This window comes from Gambusia affinis, linkage group LG06 (assembly GCF_019740435.1).
Source record: "Gambusia affinis linkage group LG06, SWU_Gaff_1.0, whole genome shotgun sequence".
NCBI classification, from domain to species: Eukaryota; Metazoa; Chordata; class Actinopteri; order Cyprinodontiformes; family Poeciliidae; genus Gambusia; species Gambusia affinis.
This window is the reverse complement of record NC_057873.1, coordinates 12773422-12787440: the sequence shown is the minus strand read 5'-3', so window position 1 is coordinate 12787440 and position 14019 is coordinate 12773422. Positions and strand designations below refer to the sequence as shown.

General features: G+C 37.4%; 1 protein-coding gene across 5 annotated transcripts in view; it reads left to right on the top strand.

The window, feature by feature from the left end:
* Positions 1-14019, top strand: part of LOC122832304 (rap1 GTPase-activating protein 2-like) — a 91582-nt gene that overhangs the window by 47226 nt on the left and 30337 nt on the right. Inside the window, exon 1 of one of the 5 annotated variants that reach the window (XM_044118913.1) lies at positions 1272-1942. The exons of 3 other annotated variants lie outside the window; for them this stretch is intronic. In XM_044118913.1, coding sequence (XP_043974848.1) covers positions 1809-1942 — 134 coding nt within the window. In that variant the 5' untranslated portion in view covers positions 1272-1808. Of the gene's footprint in view, positions 1-1271; positions 1943-14019 lie in introns of those variants that run through there. One more of the 5 variants, XM_044118915.1, reaches the window with a different exon arrangement.

Genomic DNA, 14019 nt, shown 5'->3' with positions numbered 1-14019 from the left:
CACATATGGGTAACACTCATAGAATTAAATTATCATGATACCACGACAGCCTTTACAACTGGTGGTAATTTTGAATACATTAAACATGCTCATTTAGAAATTCATTTTAAACTTTTTAAAGGCTATTTACATTCGGGCGAGCTGTGGTGGCGTTGGGGAGAGCGCGACCCGCGTTTGGAGGCCTTGACGCGGCCGTCACGGTTTCAATTCCCGGACCCGTTGATGTTTTCCCCCCTCTCCTTCCTCCTTTCCTGTCAGCCTATTTTCAAACAAGGGACACTAGAGCCCCCCCCCACCCCCCACCCCACCCCTTTCACTTCATCATTTTTATTATACTTCAGATTTATACACAACTGTGAGTTTTCCTATTATGCATCATTCCAATAAAATATACAGAGGCTTGTTGTTGAAAACAACAACGTTTTTGTACATCACTGAGTGCCCAATTGTTCCTTTAATGAAACAGCCACAGATCCAAAACAATAAATACAACAACACCAGAAAAAGGAAAGTGTGAAGGCGATATTTCCAAAATAACATTAATGCAGAAAGTCGGCCATTCACTCCCTCATCCATAAATAGTCAGTTGGTTTGTTGGGAGAAGAGTAAGAACAGGTGGCCGCAGATGGAGAAAGAACACTTAAGATCAATATATTCTCGGAAGATGACTGCGTTCGCTTTGCTTAGTGAAGTGAAATGACTGAAAAGGAAACTACCTCAGGCTGGTTGTGGGGAATAGATATTTTATAGAAAGAAAATTTGGCAAACATGAAAAAACTAATAATTAAAAGGAAGAAAAATAATAAAAAAGAGGAATAAAGAGCAAAAACACTTGGGAACCATTTCTTCATTTTGCAGCGCAGTAGCATTTAAAATAAACTGCTAAGCATTATTCTTTTTAAAATTTCCAATGTGCTTAGCAACGACTGCATGGCAGACGAACCTTTTTGGATTCAGATTTTAAACTATGGGATGTTTGTAAAATTGTGTATGGGTGGAGAGTCTCGGATAGGTGTGGACATCCACGCTTTTAAAAAAACACAAAATAAAGTGTGTATAGAACAAGGTCAGAGAGATTGATGTAAAATTATTAACTAAGTCAGAACAAGGACAGGGAGAAGTAGAAGGAGGCATTGAGGAGAGTAGAGGAGGAGCATGAGGAGGAACCTTTGCCGTCTCCAACCTATGAGATTCAGCAGGGAGGAGCTTGGATGACGGGAAGGAGGGAGTGGGGAGGCAGCAGACAAAGAGGGAGAAGAAGCGGAACATGTTAAGAGAAGGAGGGAGAGGTGGGAAGGTAGAGGTAGGCAGACAGAGAGAGCTGCTGTTGTACAGTGAGAGCGTCAGCGAGCCTGCAACTCTTCATCCTCTCATCAGGGAACGGGATATGTTGTGCAGCAGTGATGAACAGATTCACCGCAGAGGCAGAAAATGCAGATAGGAGTTCACCTTGAGCTGGAGTCCAACTGTGCCTCACTGGACCTTTGGGACTACAACTAACCCTCTTTAATCAGACAAATAAGAGCAAGTGGGATTTAATTAGACCTGACAGCCTGCCAAAAGAAAAGGGACCTCAGTTTCAGTAACTTCTGGAGTGCAGCCGTCTGCAGAGGCCAGAATTCAAACAGGTTTGTGCTTTGGCAAAGGACTGTCACAGCTGTCTCCATGTAGACTGTGATATCCATCCACCGCTCACCCTGGAACCCCACAAAGCCAAGCAGGTCCCGCGGCTCCGGACTCCTGGAGCCGGCCTGACCTTGGACCAGCTGTCGCCCGAACCCCTTTTGGAACCAGCAGAAGCATCCGGCATGTCTCAGAGCAGAGGGCGGTACCACAACAAGAAAGCCGGCATCCGGGCCGCTGTGATCCTGATTGGGCTCCTTCATAAATCCCGCAAAGCCAAGGAGAGGGAGAAAGAAAGAGAGAGAGAGGAGGGCGAAGGGTGGGTTAAAGTTTGTGTTGTTATGCTAAAAACTTTGCTACCTCTGAACGTCTTTGCTGTCCTAGAGACATGGGGCACGTCAAGCATCCTTGTAGTGAGCTTGCATCTGCAGTTTTATTATAAGCCAATTAGTTAAAGTGATTTTTTTCCATTCAGTGTACATGTCGTTGACCAGATTCATTCTTGTATCTGGGTCAGTGCAAATGACACACTAAGAAGAGCAAGAGGGAGAGCTATTGAAGAGTCTTGGTGAATGGAGAATTGCACTGAGTGCTTTTCAAGAGCAAACAAGAGAGACTGAAAGGAATAAGAACAGAGAGAGAGAAAGACAGGAACATTGCAAACAAAAGTGCTGCTACTCTTTCTAGTTCTCTGTGCCAAGGCCAGAACAATTTCTGTTTGTTTCTTAATACTTGTTGATGATTATGTTGCTGCTAATGTTGCTGCCTTGTCCCTTCAGCACCAATGCAACATGAGGTTAATATCAAACTACACAACAGCGCAGAGAAACTATTCAGGGCTATATTGGTACCTCCCACTGGATCAGGTTGTTCTAACTAAAGGAATAGTAAATATGAGAACTTGATAGCTTGCTTCCTCTAAATGTGCATTCGCTTGAAGGAAGCAAAGGGGTTTTCCCTTCTTGCTGTCCAGCATCATGGATCAACTTGCTGCTAAAACTGCATGCAGCCAATTAGACCCCTGAGAATATCCCACCTGGTAACAAACTGTGTTTAAGGACTGGCAGGGTCGAGATCCCAACCCTCCCCCTCCTTGGTCTCTGTAAACCTGTTTGCCTTGGCTAATATTTGCACCAACTCGTGCGTGGTTAAACTGGAACCTGAGGAGGCTTTTGCAGACTGAACATTGAGTATTGTCAAGGTGCAGGACACTCATAGTTGCTTGGACAATGTGCAGGTTATGTGTAGCTGTGGCAGTTAACACACGATGATGCTTTGTTTTCATAACTTGGACTAAAATAGTGCTGCTTCAAAATAGACTGCAACTCACTTTGGAAATAGCCCTAAGTGTATAACATCTGAGTCAGAGTGTGTTTTCATATAATTTAATAAAGGTGCTGTAAAATTAACTTCTCAAGGCGAGGATGGATAACAGAACATGCAAATCAGGAATTAGCCTCAGACATCCTGGACCTGACAAGTTTGCTCTCTGTTTACACTGATTCTCAAGCACTGCAAACTCATCACAGTTTGAGAGATTCTTATTGTTAACGATGCATCCAGAATATTTGAGGCTGATTTCTGATTAACTGGCTGTAGATTTGAGCCAAATATAAATAGTCTTTAGCAACTATAATAGAACATTTATTTTAAATAGATCCAAATCCAACATGTTCCAAATGTTTTTTGGACTGCGTTTATTTTAACTAAGAGAGAAAAGTACTAACATCACTGCTGGTCAAATAATGTCATTAGTTGATTGTTAAAGTTAGAATAATGACTAAGATTTTGATTTTGATGCATATGGAAAGCAAGAGAGAACAAACAAGACTCTTGGCAGGCATTCCATTTAAAGTCATGGACCTTTTCTAAAGCAGTTTCTTAAAATAGGACAAATTGAGGATTAATTTTTACTTAGTTCGCAATAATTGAGGTGAATTTCAAAATCAAGATGAGCTAAAACAGTAAATTGTTTTAAAATATTGTTTTTAGGGTTTTTTTTAACCGAGGGACTACAAATGACTGAATCAAAAATATGGGTTTGTTTAATGTCTTGAAGTAAGCATCCTTATTTTGCAGAATGCTATCACTTCTTCAGCTCCTAACACTTGGCAACCATAAGCTAATGTTAGCAAACCATGGTTGCATTCAATTAAAAAGCACACATGTCTCGAGTTCCCATTTTAGATAGCAATTATAACAGTCCACCTTGTCTAAATAAAAATTTGTCCTAGTTAAAAATTAAATAAAGATGTCAGCTTTTGATTATAACTAATAGAAAGGATATTTGTTATACAGAATTAGGTTTATTTATCTCAAAGTCTCCAAGGCCTTGAGAAAACTGGGTTGTTCATTCTGAGGTTAAAAGATGTAATTCCAAACACCCCCAATGTCACTTCTTACCAAAAGAAAAGCTTTCCTATGTGAATTTATGTTTTAAAAATCTTGTTTAGTTGGTAAATGGTAAAAGGAGACTCCTACATGAGCACAGAGGGAATCTACTCCATACAACCAGAATAAGAAACTCGACCCACTCTAGAACTTTCTCTAACATCCTATTAAAAAAAAGGATAAAACAGAGTAACTTACTGCACTCCAATGGGCCTTCTTGTTATCAGCTGAAAGTCTCTCTCACAGCAAGAATGAAAGGCAGATGTGTCTGAACATGTTAAATAGCTTGTTTTATCTGTGCTTCATCTGACTTCAGTTTAAACACTTTCCTAAAACCGAAAATAGGAATCTGAGTATTCTTCACTGAGTTAAAACTACTTCTCAGAAGAGTGTTGTTGTCGGTGTATAATGACAGTGGCTATTATGGTGTTCATTGACAAAAAATAGATGGAATTAATTTATTTTTTGTTGTTTTTGTTGACTGGCTAGTCGTTGGGGTATATCCATCAGAAAATCATCTGCTTCTGGACAATGGTCGATGTTTGAGTTAATAGCTGAATGCAATTTAAACACGTCAATGAACTGAGGCTCCTTGGCTCTCCAAATATTTTACAATATTTTAATACCACGGGGTAAAATAAACTCGAGAGCAACAGGGCACTGCCAAAAAGTGATTGCAAGGACAACAAAGCCAGTGGGGGGCCTCCCTCAAATGGATAAATGTAGTTATGCCTGTAGGCTAAAGCTGTCTGTGGTTTTGACAATACTGCTTTGTTTGTCAAACATGCACAAAAGCACACACAAGAACAGGAATGTTTCACATTCTATGTGTTACAGCCCTGTGTCAAGCGACAAGCGGGGGAATTCTGTCAGGTTGGCAGCAGTATCCTGAAGCTCAATACTCTAAAGCTGTCATGGCTGTTAATGTGGTTGTGTCACAAGGTAGTCTCCTCACAATGACCTACACTTTTAAGATGTCTTTTTCTAAAGTGCTGGTAAATATGTGCATGATTGCATCCTTTCACATCCCAAATATCCATCAACAGGAGACCCTCTGCTGTTGGAGGATATTTGCTGTATTTAAGGCAATTATTCTTCATGTGAATAGAAGGAAGACAGGATTACAGGCTGTTATTGGGCCTGGTGCATTTGGAAATAAGGCTAAGCTGCCTAAATTGTCAATAAACAGTGTTTTATTTAGGTCTTGACTTTTTATCATTGTGAAGTAAAAATAACATACTAATGGTTCAACAACAGAGACAGTATTAGTTTTTGCCCATTTTCACTATATTCCTCTTACTCTCCAACACTGAGCTGATATAGATGTTAGCCCTCCATTAAGTTGAGCAAGTTGAGCCCTGTTGCTTGTATTAGGGTGTTTATCCGATCCTCTGTGCATTAATGCTCTCTGTAACTCATTTATCTCCTGCTACTGAGCCAGCATGACTGTGTTTTTATGTTGTTGTGTATCTCCCGCACTGCTTTCAATGAACAGTCTGATTTTAAAAGCCTCAGTTTTATAAAAGCTATGCAGCTATGGCTAAAACATCATGTTAATTTCTATTAGTTTGATTCAACATTCAAACATCTTAGGAATGCTAGATTTATTAAAAGCGAACATAATTCATCCGTAGATGCTTTCTGTTTGTTCTAATGTTATTAAACAACAGAAAGCATGGCAAGTTCTTTACTTTGGAGGCAAAAAAATTATATTTTGCAAGGCTGTGTAATTTATGCTGATGGTCACTGTATATTTTCAACATACTGACGGCACAATTAAAATTAAACTTTTACTGCCTAATAAAACATATCTCTAAAACTGAAATGGGTCTTTTCAAAAATTCTAACAAGGATTATCTGTGTGTGAATTGTGAAGATTTAAAGTTTGGGTCCTCATTTGTACCTGTAGTCTTTTTCTTGATTCTTGATTAGTAAGGGAATTAAAAGACTTTGTTGTATGATCTCTTGCCATACCGAGCTACAATAAATCTTCTCAAAATAAAGTCTGTTTCATGAAGCAAAGTACAGGGCAGCCGATGCAAACTAAAAGCACACACCGTCATGCCATTGAACCACAACCTATATTTTTATCTTGACACCTTAAGACTAAATCGTTGTGAGGAAATAGTTCTTGAGGTGCACTGTTGTGTTGACAGAGTAGCAAAAGCCTTTGGCAGGCCAGCCTTTTACACTCTTTGGGTGTAAACAAGTTAAAAAGAAAACAACAAAAAAAACTATAGGGACAGACAAGTTAAATACAAATGTCTGCTAACCATTAGCTGCTTACAGTTAGCAGGAAAATTAGCATTTGTTTCATAACTTTTTATCACCCAACACCTGAGACTTTTACTCAGGTTTTCTTTTGAATATAATTATCCCTTGTTCAAAACCTGGAATGCTGAAATACAATGCATGTTAGTTGGTGTTCACCGACCCTTTTGTGATATTGAAGAGAATTTCAGGTTTTGCTGACTGACCTTTAGGTTTTCTGTGGAAATATCTTGTTACCCCACAGATTGCCTTGACTCTGTCTGCTAAGTTAAGCTGGCTCCAGGCCTATTTATTCAGGCTTTACTGTACAAACATTACAATGATATCAATATTTTCATCTCATTCTCCCAGAGACAACAAAAACTGTATTGTGTTCTTTTAAATGTCAAACGATTACTTTAAAACTGAAAAGGGTAATGCATTCACAAAACTGGAATTTTTGCTAACTAAACAAAGCTAGAAATTACAAAAAATCTAAACTGTCGTACACTAGGTATGTGTCATTATGCAGTAAGAGCTCATTTCAATAGAAGAGACAACAAAGGTGGTGGCGTAGACTTAGACCACACAGGCTGACTTTAATAAGGACTTGATGTCAGGATGTTGCAAATTCTTTATCTTATTACTCCAAGAAAGCAGAAAAGGCAGGAGTATTGATTTTTGAAAAGTCATCACTGGTTAAATCATTAAGGGTAAGCAAGCTAATGAGAAAAAAACAAAACAAAACACTTATACATCTGGTTGACAGTACTTGATATGGAGCATAGAAATCATCAAGCACAAATTAAGTATCAACTCCCTTAAAAGTGTAAGCAACACTTCAGCACTGTTCAATTGTATTCAATAGCATTAACATGCTGCAGGATACTCAGTGTGGCAAATAAAATACATTTAACTGAGTCCTATGTTAGGCATGTGGTCGCTGAAAGGCTTTGGGCTGAACAACTAACAAAGGTAATTACTCCAGCAGCTGGTCACAGCTGAAAACCATTACAGATAACCTTCCTGGCTTTTCTTGGCACATAGAGTCACATTACAGGCTGCCAGTCAGCGGTCTGCTGACAAACAATAGTCACACGCCCAGAAAAAAATGAATGAGATATCTGCTTACATTTATGCTTAACTTTAGAAGTTCAGGTTTAATAATTAGAGACAAATAGGCAAGTTCAGATGACCTTTAGTTCTGTGTAGTCCTGTGATTGAGCAAAGTAAATGTTAGATATTTCAGAAGAAAGGAAAAAAATAAAGACAGCGATCGTGGAGTAGGTTTAGCTTTTAGTTTTTGATGTAACCAAACCAGTAACCGGTCATTCATCAATTTCTATTCCAATTTCATAGGACCTATATGTTGCAATTTTCACTCTCTTCTTCTGAAAAACAAACCACACACCCCTAATAATTATAGAAAAAAATTATTTCAACCATTCTTGATCATGGAATCAATGGGAAAGTCTTTAGAAATTACAACCTTCATAGAAAGAAATCATGGAGATCAGACGTCAGAGAGTTGAATCAGTGTGTTGACTTGAATGATTGATAATGGCCAGCATTAACCTTTATTGTGCAAACAATAGCTGAAATTCAGTGTCTTGGAAAGTCAAAAACATTTGGTCTCTATATCTTCAAAAAAGTATTGAAACAAGATATTGCATAAACATAAAAATTGATTTTTTTTATTACATTAGTTCTTAGAATATATATATTTTTTGCTGAACAACCACACATCACCATTTTTTTTAACCAAAGCACTCAGAAAAGGAACATATTTAGTTTTAAACGATTACTAGAAGAGTTATACTAATGAAATGCATTTGAATATTTGACCACAGCTGAGTGTGATCATCCCTGTAAAAACATTTTGGCCGTAAACTGCTCTTAGACACGTAGCTGTTAACTCGTGAAAGACATTTTCATTATCCATCAAGGCAGTAGTAGTTGATATCTGTTACTCTGGGAAGGATTTCATAGCTGTTTTTTTTTTGTTTCTAAATTATATTACTGCACACTGAGATGGGCTATCCACCACCAGAAAATATCCAAGACCATTGCTGGTCTTCCCAGGAGTGAACCCTGCAAGTTCAACCCAAGTTCAGGCCATGTATAACTGCCAAACATTGAAGAGCTACTTCAGAGATTTTACTTGCCTCTGTGGGTATTTCCAAATGTTAAAGTTCAATATGGTACCTTTAAAAATAGACAGTACAAATTTGGCATGTTTGCAAGGTTTGCTCGAAGAAAGGCTTAACCGTCTTTGAGGCTTTTGCTAGAAGAGTATCTTAAGAAATCCCAAATTGTTGAAACAATGTTTGAAAGTGGCATAGTACTTGTTAAATACGGAAGCAACAATGGACGTTACAATGGAACGACCGAAACTGTAGAGTAACACAAAAGTGAGAAGTTTTCAATTAATGATATTGTATTTCATCCATATGGATCCAGAATTTCAAGTTGAATTTTGTTGATTAAATTATGGTGTAGCGTAACATTCAATAATACTTTGTTTTATATTCTGTTGTATATTCAACCCAGGTTTCGGTAAATCTGCCATCAGTTTTAGCAAATATACTCTTAGAGTCCCCAAAAAATATATTTCACATTAAACTAGTGTTTGAAGTTGTTTATTGCACGGTCGCTGAGTTTGTCAGAATAGCTTGATCTAGGCAAATCTACACATGTACTATGCTAGCATTTAAAAGTGTATTAAACCAATTAATTCATTCAGTTTGTCTTTTTTTTTCCCTTAATTTGTTTTACAAAATTTTGTTAAAGCATTGTTTCAGTCTCTTAGACTATTTTTTTTCCCCTATCTATGGTTACTTTTTCATGATTGGATTGTTATTGTTTTGTCCAGTGCAATACAGAAATATAATTTGCCCCAATGTCAACATTTCTTTTTCCGTCTTTCTTAAAATATAGCTCTTTTAGCTGAGAGGAAAAATGAGTTGGCCTTTGAAAAATGTTTTTCATTATATCCTGTGGAATATTTTAGGTAATTACATTTGACGAAGCATTGAAAAAAAAAAAACCTGTAAGGAAAATGAGCTTCAGATGATGTCTTAGAAACAACTCTTCGCTAGTGCTTTTCTTCTCCACCTTACACAGTTTTTCCCTCTTTCTTGCACATGCTGTCAAACTCTCCTCCTGCCATTTAACACAGTCTCACTTGATCACTGAGTCATGTATTTCCAGTCTTCCGTCTTCCTTCTCTTTTCCTTCTAAGCACTCCATCAATTTAAACTGCGAATTGTTTCTCCTGAGCATTTCTTTCCTCCTTGTGACTACATAAACTCCACACACATTTTTTTCACACCTGTTTGTGCAAACACGTGTGCCTATAATACACAAGCTTGCCGTGCGTGACATGTTATTGTCTTTAACAAGTGCCCAGAGACCCACCCTAGACATTCCTATTTACCCAGCTCTGCACATGGGATAGAGAGGGCTATATTTAGTCTGCAGAGATTCATTTATTCTCCCTCACCCACTCTGTGGTCTTCTGCCTTTCACTCTGTCTTCCATTCATTCTGTTCTCGTCCCTGTCAGTCTCCAGATTGTTCTTTTTTTTTTTTCTTTTTCAAGACCGTTCCGTTCTGGTGTGGCTATCCAGCACGCAGTGCAGTGGCGCCAGTTGATAAGTGAGATATCTATTGTCATTTGACAGACGCATAACTTTCTTTTTTTTCTTTCACTCCAGCTGTTGAAAAAAGTGTGAGACGCAAAAAGATAAAGAGGGAGGGAGAGTCCAGAAAATGAATGGGATTAGACAGGATTTATGGTATCTCCACTGATATGACAAAGAAAATGGTAATACCAGACATTTTATACAGTCATCCAACACCATCCCTGAGGACAAGAATGTCTGCCTGCCTTATTGAAATGTATTAATCTATATCTGACGATGGTCCACTGGGTCAAAAGAGATTATCACGCAACTGAACTATCAAGAACCTAGCATTCATTTGAAGCAGCTAAGTTAATGTTATGAAGCACAATATTTTAGGACAAATAGTTTCTCAACTTTAACCTGGAGCATTGGATTGACCCAAACGTGGCACACTCGCTGTTGTGCATCCATGTCATAAATTTTGATATTTTTTAGAATGCATTTAAAGTATTACTTTTTTCCATGTAACTGTACAAAATCTGTTCATATAAACAGTTGTTTCCGCTGATTCCATAATTTCAAATTTGTGCAGCCAGTTCTTGTTTTTGAGTCCCTCAAACTTGGTGTGTAATTATTCCACTCACAGTGGTTCAAACACACATTTACTGCCCCCAAAATTCAGATATAGTTGATTCACTGCAAGCAGATTGTGTTCCTCACTTTAGATCAATGGTGGATTATTTCCCCAGCTTGCTAAATAGCAATGCATCTCTTTTCCTTTTCAACCCAAATGGAATGACATTTCTTTCCAAGACGAAGAGCCTGCTTTTGTTATTTAAAGTGAGCTGACATTCAAGTGTTTACCTACAAGGCTGCATGTTAACACATTCTCTAATAGCACTCGAAAGTACATGGAAATGTCTATCTGTTGTTTCTTGGCTTCATTTGTGTGTCCAGACAGAAACAGTGCTGACATTTCTGAGATGAGACAAAAAGCTGCACTGTGTAATCTTCTACAAGTTTGTAGTATTTTATTGTAATGTTTGGATGGTAAATCCAAAGCCACAGGCAGAGTGCCTGTACGTGTGTCGTAGTGGTAGAAGATTTCACCTGTTTGTCATTCTAAAAGTCAGCCAAAGGCAGTAATTCTGTCTGCAATGTTTACATTACTTTATTATACAGGCTAACGTATGCAAAGTTATACTTATGTTTGTATAACTTTGCATCTTTCACAGGGAGAAATCAGACAAAAAAAATCAGTGTTTAAGTTAATCTGCTTAACTTTACACATACTGTCTCCTAATATCGACTCTTTCTTTACCTGCTGCACATGTTTTTTGTGCACAGCAACAAAAAGGCTGCAAGTTATATTGACACAGTTGACATTTCTCTGCAAGTATTGCTGCTTCACCTTCAAGCTCACATTGGTGAAGAGCAGGAAATATTACTTTTCTGAGTCTGGGATTCTGTGTCAAGGCAAATAGTTATATAGTTAACACAATATAGTCAAAAAGGATATAGTTCATACGATAAATTATTGACAAAATATAACCAATATGCTCTGATGTCTCACATCACAGAAAGTAACTGGGATCCTACCAATCCTTCTGCTTTGTAAACAATACAGGGGAATCTCTGCTCCTTAGAAACTGTGACAGTTTGTAAAAACAATTCATGTGACTAACCTAAAATGTCTCCATCAACAAATCTCTTCAAGGTGGGGAAGGTGAAAAAAAGAAACTGCTTTAGCGTGGTCATTTTAGCCTTTTTGTACACAAATCTTTCATACTTCTTTAAGAAGTTAACCAGTTTCTGGGGGAAAAAAAAGAGATGAAACAAATTGGCAAAATGAAATGAAATATATCCACCTTGGCTATTGATGTTTAAATGTTGCCACTGGTATTGATTGTAGAAAAGCCCTTATAAGTTGTTCTGAAATAATACTCTTTCATCCAGATGTTTATTCCAAAATTGATATGTTTTAACTTAGCTGAAGAAAAAAAGTTCTACTGGTACCTAACAGTTTAAGACCCGGTGTCCTAATAAGATAAATTAGATGAGAGAGAAGTCTTATGGCATTTTCAAAATGATGGTTTCTGTTTTAAGCGATGGGCAGGAGATAAAGGTGAAAAACTGGAGCAGCAAGATAGACGAAGAGTGTGACACACAGATGTCCTACGATGAAATCTGAACGGGTGAAGATGAGGAAGCTATCAAGCAGATATAAATGAATTATCACAGTCAGATTAGAAACAAGCCTCGTCACATAAAAAAACAACAAAAAAAACAACAGGAGATCCAAGCATTAGGGACATTTTATCATAAAACTCATCAGCGTCAAGAATAATATTTCTTCCTGAAAAGTTTGTAACAAATTAAACTGGGACTGGAAGTTAAATAAACATTTGAATATACTGATTAGATATCAGATTTAATGATTAAATTATAAAAGCAGTTGATGAAGACAGAAATCAATGTAAAACAGATTGAAACTCTGAAGAATCTCCCCCTGTTAACAGGGGCAGGCACATTCTTCTTTTCAAATCACCCAAAGTTTAGTCAGATTGGACACCATTTTTCAAATTGTGCCACATCAGTCTAAGTTGTATATGTTAAAGGTCATTGTCCTGGAGGAAGGTAAACCTCCAGCTTAAGTCTCACGTCTTAAAATATTTTTAGTCTACATTGCCAATAGTTGCCTTGCCAACAGATCAGACTAAAATGCAAAAGATTCTGTAGCCAAAGCACTTAATTTTCCTTTCATTGACTTAACAGTGTGATATCTGGTGCTGGAGAGGATTAAAAAGATTTTTAGGAAGTGAAAAAGAATTTGTGAAAATGGATGTGTATTAGTCACATCCCCCAGGGGTCAGTATTAGGTCCTAAACTAGTTGTGCTCTATGCCTATGATATTTAGAATATATCAAACACAATGAAACTTTTTTAAGGGACAATAGTATCTTGTACTCAGAGGAGGAATTAAAAATATTATTTCAAAATATTTGCAAGACATAAATTCTGATGTAAATATAAAAATTAATGATAAAATAACAAAGAATTAATGAAAAAAGTTGTTTAGAGGAGACAATACATATACAATTAAATAACCAATAAACCACATGTAATATATATGCTAAGATATTTGAATGTTTAAGAAATAAGACCTGTTTTACTGCGGTTTCCTTCACTATTTTGAAATAATAAAAAGGAAATGTTGCACAAAACATTTCTGGAACCATTATTGAAAATACAGAAAAATAGTATTAAAATATTCTGAAAACATTTTTCATTTTGTCGGTGGTAGTAAACTGTGGAATCATTTGGTGTGAAAACCGACATTTAGCTGTGCAGTTGATAAATCAGTTGATATTTGGATTGTTTCAGCTTGTCTGGTTTCACTGCTGTTCATTTCATAAGGGAATATAATGATGCCTAGCCTCTTCCCACAGGAAAAAAAAGCATCGACTTACATCACCTCCTAATGATTGCTCTGTTGTTGACCTATCTGACCCCTGAGCTCTCCTGTTGGACAGACAGATACATACATCTTTTTGTAACTCTTTGTGTGGAGCACATGTTTTAATATCGACAGACTGGCTAAAATAAGAAAATGGAAGTGGAAGAAGAAGACGGAGCAGAAAGAGGTTTTAATTCAATCTGCTGTGTAGAAGTTATTAAAACTGATGTTTATTTTCAAGCTTCTATGTTTGCAGATGTAAACTGTTGCCACGGCTCATCAAGTATATGTTATACTTTCTGTAAGATGGGTTCATAGCCTCTAACTTAAGTCACATTAAGCTGTGGGTGTCAGATTTTATGCGTACCTGCTGTAACAGCAGCCTCGGTGAGTGCTTATCAAACCCACAGCTGTCATGCCTAATAAGTGATATTGCAGTGGCTTCTGCTGTGTGATGCTATTTTTTATTATCAGACCTCCCTGCTCCGACCAGGTCTGCACACTTTGTGCCTTTCTAATTTTCTCCGTCTACAATTACTGTTGGATTAACTCCATTAGAGAAACAATCGCTATTGTAATTGGCCAATCAGCTTGAAGATCAGCGTCTCCATGAAGTTTCATTATAAATATTAGGTTTAGCTGAAAACTGGGCCAAAAAGTGAGCTCCTAATAA